We start from the raw sequence: 14,986 nt of genomic DNA on the forward strand, positions 1-14,986 counted from the left end.
AAAAACATTAGAAAAGGATGATGCTAGAAGACCTACAACTAGAGCTGGTAACCTTAAGCTACTGTCTTAACTTTTCTGAAACCCAGTTTGCTCACCTAAAAAATCAGGAAAATAATAATACCGTGAGCTATCATGGGTTTGCTGTAAAGGTTAAATAATGCAACATGGATGAAATGCTTAGCACTGAGCCTGGCACATAGGAAGTGCTTAAGAAATAAGTATGATGGTGGGCATTCAGAAGTAAAAGTAGATTAGGAAGAGGAACAGAGCCCCATCTTTGTTGTCAGTCATCCTATCTGCAGGGTGAGGGGACCATGTGGGTGATAGAGTCCAGGTAGAGTCCTTTGTGAGGTCAGAGACCTCTGGGCCTGCATCTTCTAGAGCTTACCAGGCCCACACTGAGTCAGGCAGTGATTAAACCAAGAATTCATGAACAGAACCCAATATAGGAGAGCCATTTGGGTTCTGTACCCACAATCTTGAGAGTACAGTAGGAACAAAGACATATATAGGTGGGAATTGTGAGATACCTTCATTACCTGGAGCTCAAGAATAGTAGAGGGGGAAACAGTAACTGAAGATAAAGAGATAGGCCAGGGATGGCCTATAAGAAAAGGTTTGAATGCCAATTGGCAACATGAACTACATAATGTAGATACTGGGGAGCTGTTGAAGGTTCTTCAGAAGGAGAAGGGTGAGCAATGCTTTGGAACTGGAAATCTTCCATTGTGTCTAATGGTCTAGGATTGACTTTGAGGAGTGCCCTGCAAAGAGTCAGTGTATAGCATTAGCCTACTCAGTGGTTCTCAACCAGAGGCAGTTTTCCACCCCAGGGGACATTTGGCAATGTTTAGAGGCATTTGTGGTTGTCACAACTAGGGATGCTACTGGCATCTAGTACTTAGACACCAGGATGTTGTTTAACATCTTGCAATGCACAGAGCACCTCCTGAACAGAGTCATCAGCCCTAGAATGTCAATGGTACTGAGGTTGAGGAACCCTTCCCTGGACTGAGGGTGGAGGCACCTGCACTTCCTGGCAAGATGCTAGTTGTCAGGCAACTTGATGATCAGTTCTCCCGGCCAGCCCCAGGAGGCTTCCTACACACTTGGTGGGTCCACAGGAAGTCCTGAGAGCACTGATGTCCTGTGACTGATACAGTTGGAAGAGACAGATGGAGTGCATTCCTCTCCATTTGCCCCCTAACTGATCAGGATCCTTGGTGCATCCCAGGCCCTGGCAGTTGATCAGATTTAGAGTGGGTATCTCTGAGTTTGGGGCTGGGTGAAAGTGCTCCATGTTCCCCCCCAAACATTAGACATCCCAGAGAAGGAGCAAGCAGGGCACTTGCAGCATCACTGGCGACTGAGAATGCCCTGCCTTCTTCAGTGAGGGGCCGGGAACTCTGTGGTCTCCCTAGTTCCTCCCCTACGCCCAGGGCAGTCCCCTCCCCCTTCAGGAAACAGGCTTGAATGAGCTGTCAGTTTTACCATGAGGCTGGGCTGGGCTAGGAGTCAGGTCACTGAAATATGTCCCCTTCCTGATCCCACTAGGGGGAGAGCAGGAGCAAGAGCATTTACAACCTCCTAGGTTAGGTGCGGGAGGGTCCAAAGTGGATCTGTCCAAGAGGTGAAGGAAATCACTGGGTGATTTGACAAAGAGATATGAATTGGGACCAAGCCCCTGGAGGCTGTCTCCACTCGTACACAAGTAGGAAATAGGAGGGGCCTCATGGTGGGTGCAGCTTGAGAGACCAGACATCAGATTCTCACACCCACCCTACCCCCAAGGCACAACAGCAAGAAGGGATCTCTAACCCAGACCACTCTGCTAGGGAACTGTAACCTCCAGGGCTCACTCCCTGGGGCTGGAGGTGGGAAATGTCCTCAAAGGCCAGTGTTGACACCAGCTGCAATACGGCTTCCCTCCCTCCAGATCTTGCAGAGGGGAAGTAACAGAGAGGGATTGGTGGGAGGAGGAACTCAGATTCCGGATTAAATAGGTTCAACCTTTTGGGTTCTTGGGTGGGGGTGGGGGGGGTGGGGGGGACTGGGGGCTCTGGTGCTCCTGCTAGGGATGGGGGGCTGTCCCTGCTGCATTAGTTTCCTGGGATAAGGAGCCAGGCTGAGGCTGGGGAGGGGGGTGCCTGTTGTTCTTAAATGTCCTGGCCCCCAAGAGGTGATGGAGAGGGATTGGGAGTTGGGACTGAGAGCCCTTGAAGAAGTTACTAAGGAGCCAGGAGGAGATCTTTTAGATTAGCCTGAGATGGACCCCGCCCCCACCCTTGATTCAGGACTGGTGACTCTCTCTTGGAGGAGGAGTCCCAAAGAAAAAGAAGCCAGAAGGAGGAATCACAGGCAGAGAGGGGAAGAATCTCAAGAGGCTGTAAGATGGGCAGGGAGAGGCTCCGCCTTCAGTCTCTCCAGACCCGCCTGGCCTGACAGCAGGCTGGGTGGGGTCGAGTGGCTGGCTGTGACTGTGACTCAGGTTTCTGTGGGCAGCCAAGGGCAGCCGGCAGGGAGGAGCCCAGACCAACAGACAGGCCAGCCAACTGCAGCTTTCACCTCAGCTGTCCTCTCCTGGGAACGCAGGAGGTTCTTCTCTAACTTTGCTGGCCTCTGAGGGCTAGCCCACCCCTGCGCTCTCATCCCCACCCCCAACTGACCCTCACGCTCCTTCCCAGAGCTCTCAGCCCAGGCACTGACACAGGACAGAGAGTCAAAGGTCACTGCCTCTAGAGAGTCCCCAGCAGGTCTGTGCCACAGGGGGAAGAGTATAATAATAATTGGTTCTGCAGCGAGAGGGACAGACTGGGGGAATCTTGGGTACTGGTTTTCAGGCGGAGCAGCTTGGGCCCCCCAGCCTTCCCCAGCCAGGATGGCTCAAGTCTGGTCGGGCTGGTTGTCATGGTGAAGACTAGGGGCTAGAATGCAGCTGCCAGTCAGGCTACCAGGCCTAAGTCAGAAGACGGGGCTCAGGGACTCATAGCACAGTCCTCTCAGAACTGACTAGCCAGGCAGGGATGGTTGGAGCTGAAACCAAAGAACTATGGTCAGGGACTGTAGGACTTCCCCTTGGTGATGGGTGAGGGTGTGGCCAGCTCATTCCCCTCGTATTTCTGGGGCCTGTTTGCTGGGCTGTGTTTTCAGAAAGTGGCTGAAAGAAAGGGAATGCACATTTACTTTGTGCCAAGTGCTCTGCATGCATGTCTCACCAATCTTCACAACAACTGAGAGAGCCAGCAATTTGCCTAAAATGGCAAAGCTAGGATTAAAATCCAGAACTGGCTGCTACCAACGCCAGTGATCTTTCTTTTCTGGGAACCAACCAGTCTTGTTCTAGAGAAGAGAGAGGGAGAAATTGACCTGAACTTTATCAGACTGGATATTTCATTAGGAAGCCACGGTGGTAGGATGCAGGTGCTCGCTGCCTTTGGGGTTTGGGGACAGATGACGGTTCGAAGAGAAAGTCACTGGTGAAATGCTTGCCACATAGTAGGTGGTCATCAAATATTTTTGTAAAGAAGAAGCCAGATCTGTGTAGGAGCCATGGCCAGTTTTCTGGGACATCCTGGGAGCTTCTGGCTCTGAATTGCAGCAACAGCGGAAGAAGCTAGTTTGAAAGAGGGACTTTCCAAGACCATCCCTGACGGGAGGAATTTGCGGAGCATCAGAGTGAGGGTTAGGCAGGGTGGGAAAGAATTGTGTGGATGATACAAGATTACTGCAAGTTGCGGACGCCACCCAGTGGCCATAAACCAGGCGATAGGGAGCCATGTTACAAGAGTTCTCTGTGCGCGGAGCATTCTGGGAGTTGTAGTTGAGCTGCACTAAGGGGCGGTGTTACCAGTGGGGCTGTTGGGTGCTGTGCTCCGGCGTTTATTGCGCGGGAATTACCCTCGTCTGCCGGACTACGAGTCCCGTGGTGCCTCGCGGCCAGCTGCGCAGGCGCGGTGAGTCGGTGCCGGTCGATCCTTAACGCTGAGGGGGCAGCTAGCTGGGTCGAGCAGTGTTGGGAGGGGTTGCCGAGTGAATCTGTGGCGAGGCAGGGTAAGGCGGCCGGCACCATGTCGAGGCAGGCGAACCGTGGCACCGAGAGCAAGAAAATGGTAACCGGAGCGTGTGACCTCGGCGGGTGGGGCGGAATGGAGGTGTTCTGGGGAAGGGGCCCAGCGCGGGGTGCAAGTCTCAACTGGAAAGGCGCCTTCTACCAGCCCTGGGAGGGAGTGGTTCAGCTGGAGGGAAGGAAGGGGCTCGTTGGTGGGTCGAGAGCGGAGATTAACTCTGGGAGCGTCCCGGGTGCGGGGCAGGTTGGAGGGCCGCTGGAGGAGCTCGAAGACCTCGTCCCCCGCCACCTGAGTGCTATTGCGTACGAGACCAACAACGACGGCGAGAATAATAGTAGCTCCCACTGTTGCTCTCTTACTGCTTAGGCGCTGGGCCAAGCACTTCACGTCTGTTATCGCATTTAATCCGCAAAATAACTCGTCAGGTGGATGATAACATCGCCGCTTTAAAACTCAGGTTGCATAACTTGCCCCTATTTACAGCTAAGACGAGTTAGGATTTGAACCCAAGTCTCTCTGACATCAAAGCTAATGCTTCAGACTACTGGACTGTAATGTCTCCCACACTGTGCCGTGGGCATTGTGAGATGCTCAGGTACTGATTTAACCAGAAAGCAAGAGAGTAAGGGGTGGGCCAGAGTAGGCCGTAAGTGGTCCCCCTCTGGTGAAGGTGGACAGGCTCCCTTCTTGTCCTGGAAATAGTGGGACACCGTCTATCCTAGAAAGTTTGGCTGCTGGTGGGGGCTGGGCCTGGAAAGTAAGGTGGATGATGTTTTTCTCCAAACTAAGGGGATTTCTTGACAGGTGTTTGTTTTCTTTGGCATCTTCGTACTTCCTCTAGAATTGCCCATTTGTCTTTATTTTCCGATTTACAAACTGAGTTATTGAAGGTCGCATGCAGGGCAGATCTGCAGCCTTTTGCTGACACTCAGCTCTACAGAAGATGACCAAACTTCCATTACACCTTTGTATCTTACGCCAGGAACAGCCACCAAATACGGGCAGCAGGAGGCCCTGTGACTCCAGAGTAGTGCTGTACTTTTTCTCTGTCGGATCTCTTTTGAAAAGTTGATAATAGCTGTAGGTCTTCTCCCCAGGAATAGTAAATAGACAAACATAAACAGACATTTACTTACATTTGGGGGAACTTGTGGGCCCCCGAAAATACTCTGTGAATCATAAAGTTAAGAATTCCTGTTTTGGAGGAAATAAGAAAAAGGAAGAAGAGTGTTTTGCTAGGCAGTAGTGTCATGCAGGTTAGTGGTCCCCAGCCTTTTTGGAGTTAGGAACAAGTTTCATGGAGGCCAGTTTGCCAGTTTTCCATGGGGTGTGGGGGTGCGGGTGACTTGGGGATGGTTCAAGTGCCTTACATAATTGTGCACTTTATTTCTGTTGATACATCAGCTCCACCTCAGATCATCAGGCCTTAGATCCCAGAGGTTGGTGACCCCTGATGTATTATAAAAAGCATGGATATTTGTTGGAATCATGATTGGTCTTCAGTTTACTTATTTATACAGTAGGGAAATAATGCCTTTCTAGGATTCACTTTCATGCATTGGAGAAGGAAATGGCAACCCACTCCAGTGTTCTTGCCTGGAGAATCCCAGGGACGGGGGAGCCTGGTGGGCTGCTGTCTGTGGGGTCACACAGAGTCGGACACGACTGAAGCGACTTAGCAGCAGCAGCAGGATTAAGTGAGATAACAGTGTAAAATGCAAGGGACATCGTAAATGTTTATTTTCCTCTCCTTTTCCTCTATGAGCAGATATCAGAAGCCTTCCTGTTTAGTTTTCATATCTAACTCTTTTTCCTATCTTTTTTTAAAACTTGAAACCAACATTGAAACTTTTAATACAAGTTTAGCAGGAACCTTCAGCCCCCACCCCACAACCCTCAGTATTCACTTAGTTTTGGTGAATTGAGGGAATTAGGGACCGGCATCAGTGCACTCCTGCTTCAAGAGTGTTGCTACTGCTATGGTCTCTGCTTGGAACCTTCCCCCAGAGAGTATCTAGCTCCTCCTCACCTCATTTACAGGTACTCAGAGGTCACCTCCTCATAAAGGGCTTCCCTGACCTCCTGACTGGTTCTCAATCCCCTTACTCTGTCTCTCTTCAAGCACTGTCTGTTTCATTTAAAATGCTTCATTATAAATTATGTATTTACTTGTTTACTTATAGTCGCCCCATGAGATGTAGCTCTACGAGAGCAAGGGTTGATTTGTTAACTGCTGTACTCCCAGCTCCTAAAACGGTGCTTGGCACCAGGCAGTCTGTGTTAAATGAGTGGCGTGAGGGTTTGGTGCCCCCTGTCATTCAGTTCCTGTCGGTACCAACCTCAGGCTTGTCACGTGATCCTCTTTGTAGCCACCTGGTTTTGACATGCTCCCCTTCTTTCCTGTCTGTCTGGGGAGCCTCCGCCTCTAGCAGTCCACTTCCCAGTCAGCCCAGTCTCCTTCTAATTGCTGTGTTCCCAGTTAACCCTTCCGAAACGTAAATGGTTAATATGGCCAAGGAATTAGATCTCTGCTTTTAATCTGTGCAAACAGAAACAACCCATTTGTCTAGCAAACTTTTCCTGGGTCCCAGCTCTGTGTAAAGCGCTGTGGGAAATGTAGAGTTGAAGTCCTAGTCCCCAACCCTGAGAAGCAGTCCTCTATTAGAGAGGTCAAAAAATATACAATGCCGGGTGCATAGACGTGTCTGGGATTGAGCCCTGGCTTCACTGCTTGCTTGTGTGACCTTGGGCAAGTGTCTTCATTGCTATAAACATCAGTTTCACTATCTTTATTTATTTTTGGCCACAGCAAGCAGCTTGAGGAGTCTCAGTTACCCTACCAGGTACTGAACCCACGCCCCCTGCAGTGGAAGCATGGAGTCCGGAGCACTGGGCCGCCAGGGAAGTTCCAGCATCCTTTTCCTTTTTAAATTAAAGTTTATCTACAACACTGTTAGTTCCATGTGCACACAGTGATTCAATGTGATTAGGTTGGTGCAAACATAATTTTTTGTTTGGACTGCGGTTTTGCACTGTGAATTTTAAATCATCATAACTAGGCTCAAACACATCTTTATTAAACACGTAAATGGTTAATATGGCCAAGGAATTAGATCTCTGCTTTTAATCTGTGCAAACAGAAACAACCCATTTGTCTAGCAAACTTTTCCTGGGTCCCTGCTCTGTGTAAAGCGCTGTGGGAGATGCAGAGTTCAGAATAGGAACCAACACACTGTTTGGTTGTACAATCAACACATTGTTGCCAACAAGAAATAAGCATGTTCATTCCTATAGCATAAAAATCTGTGATTTGGGATTCGACAAACTCTTGGAAAGCATTTTCTGCCTGCCGCTGGTTGTGGAAGCATTTTCCCTGCAAAAAGCTGTTGAGATGCTTGAAGAAGTGGTAGTCAGTTGAATGAGGTCAGGTGAATGTGGCGGATGAGGCAAAACTTTATTGCCCCATTCGTTCAACTTCTGAAGCGCTGGTTGTGCGACATGTGGTCGGGCGTTGCCTTGGAGCAGAACTGGGCCCTTTTCTGTTGACTGATGCCGGCTGCCGGCGTTGCAGTTTTCGGTGCATCTCATCGATTTGCTGAGCGTACTTCTCAGATATAATGGTTTCGCCAAGATTCAGAAAGCTGTAGTGGAAGAGACAGGCAGCAGACCACCAAACAGTGACCATGACCTTTTCTTGGTGCAGTTTTGGCTTTGGGAAGTGCTTTGGAACTTCTTCTTGGTCCAGCCAATGAGCTGGCTGTTACTGGTTGTCACATAAAATCCACTTTTCATCACATATCACAATCTGACTGAAAAATGGTTCATTGTTGTTGCATAGAGTAAGAGAAGATGACACCTCAGAATGATGATATTTTTGATTTTCAGCTCATGAGGCACCCACTTACTGAGCTTTTTCACCTTTCCACTTTGCTTCAAATGCTGAACCGTAGAATGGTTGGCACTGCGTCCTTTGGCCGCTTCTCGTGTAGTTACGACAGGATGAGCCTTGATGGTCCTCTCCATCGGTCACTGCCGTTGCACGCTTGTCAGCTCCCGATGGCTGGCCACCGGCTCCTCGTCTTCAAGGCTCTCGTCTCCTTTGTGAAACTTCTTGAAGCACCACTGCACTGCACATTTATTAGCACTTCCTGGGTCAAATGCGTTGATGTTGCGAGTTGTCTCTGCTGTTTTATGACCCATTTTGAACTTGAATAAGAAAATCGCTCGAATTTGCTTTTTGTGTAACCTCATTTTCCTAGTCTAAAATAAACATAAGGGATTTCCCTGGTGGTCCAGTGGTTAAGATTCTGAGCTCCCAATGCAGAGGGCCCAGGTTCGATCCCTGGTCAGGGAACTAGATCCCATATGCTACAACCAAGAGCTCACATGTTATAACTAAGACCCAGAGCGGCCAAATAAATATTTTTAAAAAATAGTAAAATAAACACCAAGTAGTGTCATTAGCAAAAAATCATAAAGTGAGAGATGTGCGTTAAAATGATGTATAACATAAGCACATTTATTTAAGAATGTATTCCAGTATCAAACAGCAGAGTTCAACAATGTAAAACCACAATTACGTTTGCACCAACCTAACACTATACACAGAGAAGGCAATGGCACCCCACTCCAGTACTCTTGCCTGGAAAATCCCATGGACGGAGGAGCCTGGTAGGCTGCAGTCCATGGGGTCGCTAAGAGTTGGACGTGACTGAGCAACTTCACTTTCACTTTTCACTTTCATGCATTGGAGAAGGAAATGGCAACCCACTCCAGTGTTCTTGCCTGGAGATTCCCAGGGACGGGGGAGCCTGGTGGGCTGCTGTCTATGGGGTCGCGCAGAGTCAGACACAACTGAAGCGACTTAGCAGCAACAGCAACACTATACACTACAAAATGGTCAGCACACAGGCATTTTTATTAGTAAAGATATTAATTAACCTTTGTGTGTTTAGGCCTGCCCGTTTTTTGTGTTGTGACTGTATTCTCCAGAGCTCAGGTGAGTTACTACTTGAGTAGCAGCCCTCAGAATCTCTGTGACAGGAGGATGGAGAGTGACGAAGAGGGAGGGACTCAGTCCTGTTAGTGACCTTCCTTCCCTAGCATCTTGCGGGGCAGTCACACTGGATTACTTGTGTTGACAAAAATAGTAAGTATGACTCTTAATAAGTATCTTGGAACTTTAGCTCCAAAGGTTAGCCCCCTAAAGAGTTTGGATGTTTTGTTTGGTGCACTGACTACAAAGCTGCCTGAGAACCGTCCAGTACAGTAGCTTACCTGAGGGTAGGGTTTGGCTTAACTTACTCTGCACAGGGTGCCTGAAGTATTGGACTTTGCCAGCATGAAATCACTCCTGTGGTTTCTTGGTCTGCAAAGCATCTTTAAGTCCATTATCTCATTAGACCCTCCCCTTCCATCAACCCTGTGATTGGCACAACAGATTTCACTGTTACTTTTTTGTTGGAAAAGATTGAAGTTCAGCAGAGTGAAGTGACTTAGCTAAAGTCTTTTGGCCAGTGACAAGTCTATACTTAGAATCAGGTCTTCTGACATAAACCCTGTATCCTTCTATATGCCTTACTAATTGCTTTAAAGTTCTTTATAGTGATTCAGAATCTCCCTCTTTGAACCTAGTTCAGAGTGCTTTCTGGCACCATGCCACAGAGAAGCAGTTTAAGAACAAAAATAACAACATCTACTTTTTTTTTTTTTGGCCTATGTGGGATCGAACCCATGCCCCCTGCAGTGGAAGTGCGGAGTCTTAACCACTGGACTGCTAGGGAAATCCTACAGTACCTACTCCTTGAGTAGGTACTATGCGGCAGGCACTCTACACACATTATCTCACTGATAATCCTGAAGGGCAGATAATGTTGTCACCCCTGTACAGCTGGGAAAAGCTGATGTTCAGGGAGATTAAGCAGTGACTTAGGATGACTTCATAACTTTCACAGGACAGTGCTCAGCACTAAGAAGAGTGAGTCTCAGGTACTAACCTATCACCTGTAAAATGGGGACAGATAGTGTTTATTTTGCTGACCTCTCATGGTGGTTGTGAAGATCAATAAGTAACTGTCTCTGAAGATGCTCTAAAAAAGTTTTATAAATGTTAATCATCATTATTATTAAACATAATTAAAGCAGTCTGAAAGTAGAAGTTTTGAGAAGAGATTCCTGTTTCTGTTGGGAGGAAGAATGTGCTTATGTTCAGTGATGAAATGGGGCTGGTTGAATTATGTGACCTTTATGGTACCGTGGAACCTTAAGTTATACGGGTCTTCAGATTGCAGCCTCTCGTCACTTCTCTGAGTTCCTCTCCTGTTTTCTCTTGGGTTTACTCATCTCTAGCCACACTGCTCTCCTAGCTGTGTCTCACACATAGCAGACATACTCCCACCTCAGGGCCTATACTTGCTGCTTCCAATTTTTTTACCTACATATCTTCATGGCTTTCCCTGATTACCTTCGGGTCTTTGTACAACCATCATCTTAATGAGGCCTTTTCTAACTACCCTATCTAAAATTGACACCCCCCACATACACATATGCTGCTGCTAAGTCGCTTCAGTCGTGTCCAACTCTGTGCGACCCCATAGACAGCAGCCCATCATGTTCCCCCGTCCCTGGGATTATCCAGGCAAGAACACATATAGGTGAACATAAATATTCACTAATCTTCTTTTATGCTCATTTTCCTCCGTGGCTCTTATACTGTCTGGCACACCGTTTATTTATTCAGTTTATTGCTTGTTTCCCTCCTGTTAGTAGTTCCTGGTACATAGTAAGCCTTGAATGAAAGGTTTTTCCTACACTACAACTCATTCCTGTTTTTAAAATCTGAAGACCTTTTAAGGTGTGCACTGTTTATGTCATGAGCTATTCCACATAGGCTTGGTTCATAATTGAGTGGAGATAAACTTAGAAATTAAGAGAGGCTGTGGAGAGTCTGGGTCAGATTCCATTCCCAGATTCCAGGCTTCTTGATTCTGTGCGCACCAACAGATCTGTTTAGGGCCTTGATTTTTCTTATTGATAAATTGGGGGCTGCTGCATGTGTAAAGTGCTTAATAACATCGTGATATGTATGTTACTTGGCTTCATGGTGGGCAAGGCTCTTGGATTCTCCATCCAAGGACTCATTAATAATGCAAGGAAAGCTCTCCTGATTTAATGCAGCGGCGCCAACTCTATGGACTGGTTACTGCTGGACTGTCTCCATCCATTCACGCCCAGGCCACTCTAATGCCAAACCCTTAACTTTACTAAAAATCATTCTTCTGCTTAATAGCTCCCCTTTAACTGCCATACTTGGTAATATACCCTGATCTTGGAGATACCCTGATCTGTTTTAGTTGAATTCAGAGAGCTTACTTTTTCAGAAGCTGATTCTCTTTGACTCCGTAGCACAGCTATCTTGTTTTTTTGGGGGGGGAGTGATTAATACTGCAGTTGTGGGGAACAGGGAGCAGAATGAACAGTGGCTTAGAAACTTCCGGTTTCTGTCTCCCCGATTACTTTTGTCAATAATTTGCTGTCCTTGGACAAATTACTGAACCATTCTGAGGCTCAGTTTCCTCATCTCTAAAACCAGATTGGTTCCTGCCCTTTATGCTTTACAGAGTTAGTGTGGAATGGAAACTGAGATAATGAAAAATAGAATGCACTATGTAAGCAAAAGGCACTCGCTTTACTCTTCTTGCAGTGACCTCATCGCCAGGCCTGAGGATGAGGTGAGGAACAATGGGTTCTGGGAGTCTGGGCTTTGACTTTATCTTCCCCAGAAGACTTGCAGACAGAAAGGTGCTCTGCTGCAAGTCTGATAAGCCTCCATGCAGAAGGGACTGCTTGGGTGGCACTTGATTTTCAGCCTTACTTCTATGTAAGTACGTTGACCCAGATGTTAACACGTTTCTCACTTTAACTTTGATAATGCCTTTGCTCCAACCTGCTGCTTTTATTCTATAGTCTTGGTATTTGCTGTTCCTTTCACCTTCCCATCTCTCTGTTTTTTGGTAGGTAGGTGACAGGATTCTTTATCTGAGAAAGAGATTCTGTGATTCTAACTGTGGTTGTAATAGAAGCCAGTCCAGGTCAATATTGTGTTCCAGGCACAGAAGAGGTTGTATTTCCTTCAGTTACCCCTTTTCTGCAAACACTTGACTGTGTCAAGAGGAACATTATTTTTTCCCGTTGGTGACTTGAGGGGTCTTCACTAGCGCAGTGGACGTCATCCGGCACTTCATTCCTCCCTGCTCCTCTGCTGCTCCTGGATGGGGCCTTACGAGTGCAGCTAGGCTTGGCAGCTGTGGTGGGGTCCTGGGTCAGCAGAAGTCACCTCAGTGTGTTGGAAGGGTGACCGCTTAGTGGATGAGGCACCTTTCTCAGCCCATTTTCTAGTGGGTCTGGTTGCAGCCCTGTCGCATTGACCCTGGGGAGCCAGAGTCTTTGGCTGCTCCACAGAGGATGATGCTCTTTCCCACCGGACACCAGTAACCTTCCTTTGAATTCTGCCAGGTGCATTGAGGCTGATCTAGACTCTCACCACACTTTCTCTTTTGTGTGGCTTGCTCTTGACTGCCTTTTCAATCTCTTTTAGAGCTCTGAGCTCTTCACCCTGACCTACGGGGCTCTAGTTACCCAGCTCTGCAAGGACTATGAAAATGATGAAGATGTGAATAAACAGCTGGACAAAATGTGAGTGAGCTCCTCTGTGGGAGAGACAGGAATGGGACTCCTGAGCACACCGAATCTCCGTGGTCCCTTAAGAGCCCAGAACAAGGTCCTCTGTCACAGCCAACCCTTCGGGTGCTGTTTCCACTGCTTATTTATTGGGAGGTTTGGGGATGTCCTCATTGTCCCTTACCACCAACAGCATTACATGCAGACATAAGACATTCAGACCCCATAATATAGTCGGTTCTCTCATTTCTTCCAGGGGCTATAACATTGGAGTCCGACTGATTGAAGATTTCTTGGCACGGTCAAACGTCGGGAGGTGCCATGACTTTCGGGAAACTGCAGATGTCATTGCCAAGGTCATTGTCCTGGGCCACCAGGCCATGCTGAAGAATTGTCATTGGAAGGCACTGCTTACCACCCTCTCCCTTAGAGAGGCCCTTAGTATTCCAGAAGAATAGCTAGGCAGCTGTCTGGGCCAAAGAAGCCTTCCTGGTGGTTTTAAGAATAGTACAGATAATGAAAAAGGGAAGAATGGTTGGGAGCATCCCTGTGGATTAAAGCCCCACTGGAAGGAGAGGGGTGTGGAGTTATGCACAGTTGCTTTTCCTTCTTTGCCCTGAATACCTGAAGCTTCAGTGTCTTGTGGAGGCCCCAGTTTTTTTCCAGAGCCACTTAAGTCTCCTTTCTGGTCCCATCACTTCACCTTCCCTGGTGCACAGCCCCTCCTGCTCTTCCCATAGTGCCATTGTGTGTCTCCTGACAGGTGGCATTCAAGATGTACTTGGGCATCACTCCAAGCATCACCAATTGGAGCCCAGCTGGTGACGAATTCTCCCTCATTTTGGAAAATAATCCCTTGGTGGACTTCGTGGAACTTCCTGATAACCACTCATCCCTTATTTATTCCAATCTCTTGTGTGGGGTGTTGCGAGGAGCCTTGGAGATGGTGAGTGCAGCTCTTTTCCTTCTGAGACACCTGAAAGGTGGTAGGGTCTTTCTTAATACATGCTTGAATGAATGAATGAGAGTGAAAAGAAGGGTCTAGAGCTCACCTGGCACTTCGCTGCTGGAGGCGGTGAGGCTGCCAAGCACAGGATCCCAGTTGGAGACCTCTACGTGGCGGTGATCCTCATTGCTTAGGCTGGGAGGCCGTGCTGTCAGCCCCCAAAGCCCAGGAGCATCCATTCCCAGATTGGCTTATCTGGTGGCAGTTTAATTTGCGAGTGTTCTTTCTAAGTCTCCCGTTGGGTCGGGGCCACTGCCGTTTTCACAGGAGCTAGCAACCTTGTCCTTGTGGAAACCAGCCCCCTTGTCTAGGCTGCTCCAGGTGAGGCAGTCACAGCTGCATCCCCAGTGATTTCACAGGGGCCCGTTCATTTTCACACTGTCCCCCAGGTCCAGATGGCTGTGGAGGCCAAATTTGTCCAGGACACCCTGAAAGGAGATGGTGTGACAGAAATCCGGATGAGGTTCATCAGGCGGATTGAGGACAACCTCCCAGCTGGAGAGGAATGACCATCCCCAGGACTTCAGGGCAGCCAGCAGGAGCACTTGTTGGATCAGACAGCCTCAGTGCTCCTTCTGCCTTCGAGAATTCAGTGACTCTTTAACGGATGTTATATATTCTTCTAACCTTCTTTCCATTCTCCATGTTAATAAAGAGCAGACTGTGATATAGTCTGTTTACCTACAAGTGTGCGCATTCAGGAGCGAAATTCTGTGCTCCCTTTCCCTTCATAGGGGCTGGATGTAGTCATCCGTGGTTGGACTAGAAGGAGCTCCAACCATTTTACATTCCTGTTTGAATTTTCCAAAGCAGAACCCACGCTGACCCCATTAAGAGGCAAACCTCGCACACCTATACCTGGGTCTTCAGAAAGTCATTGGTGAGTAACTGTAGGGGGTCCAGGACTCACCGGACAGGGAGGAGACGGTGGGAGGGGCGGGGCGGATTTGCCGGCCGGCCGGAGTGATACCCTCCAGTGCTTGCCAGGAAAGGGGAGCCGGTCATGCCAGAAACATTGACTTCTGGGAAACCACCCAGGTCTCTCATTCCTCCCTGCTGTTTGGAGGCAACATCTCCTCTTTTTACAGAGGGTCCATCTTTTTTTCTTACAAATTCTTCAATAAAGACACATTCTTGAGTGAAATCCCAATCATGTCCTGTTTTCTTTCTGCTCAGCCCTGGGAATTTTGTTACAGTGTGGTGTGGAGACCTGCTGGGTTCTGTGCCCTACCTT

At 48.2% G+C, this 14,986-nt stretch overlaps 1 protein-coding gene and 1 non-coding gene across 7 annotated transcripts in view; both read left to right on the forward strand.

Annotated features, from left to right (window-relative positions):
* Nucleotides 1-14,439, forward strand: part of TRAPPC3 (trafficking protein particle complex subunit 3) — a 15,917-nt gene extending 1,478 nt beyond the window's left edge. For 2 of the 6 annotated variants that reach the window (XM_044945257.2, XM_044945258.2), the window contains exons 2-5: nucleotides 12,664-12,761; nucleotides 13,003-13,102; nucleotides 13,510-13,692; nucleotides 14,142-14,439. In XM_044945257.2, the coding sequence (XP_044801192.1) occupies nucleotides 12,760-12,761; nucleotides 13,003-13,102; nucleotides 13,510-13,692; nucleotides 14,142-14,261 (405 nt within the window). In that variant the 5' untranslated portion in view covers nucleotides 12,664-12,759 and the 3' untranslated portion in view covers nucleotides 14,262-14,439. The other 4 variants (XM_006077588.4, XM_006077590.4, XM_006077591.4 and 1 more) reach the window with 4 other exon arrangements.
* On the forward strand, nucleotides 8,349-8,421 carry TRNAG-CCC. The gene has a single exon. It is a non-coding gene; the product is annotated as a tRNA-Gly (tRNA).
* Nucleotides 14,440-14,986: the final 547 nt, after the last annotated feature.

Source organism: Bubalus bubalis, chromosome 6, assembly GCF_019923935.1.
Source record: "Bubalus bubalis isolate 160015118507 breed Murrah chromosome 6, NDDB_SH_1, whole genome shotgun sequence".
Classification (NCBI taxonomy): domain Eukaryota; kingdom Metazoa; phylum Chordata; class Mammalia; order Artiodactyla; family Bovidae; genus Bubalus; species Bubalus bubalis.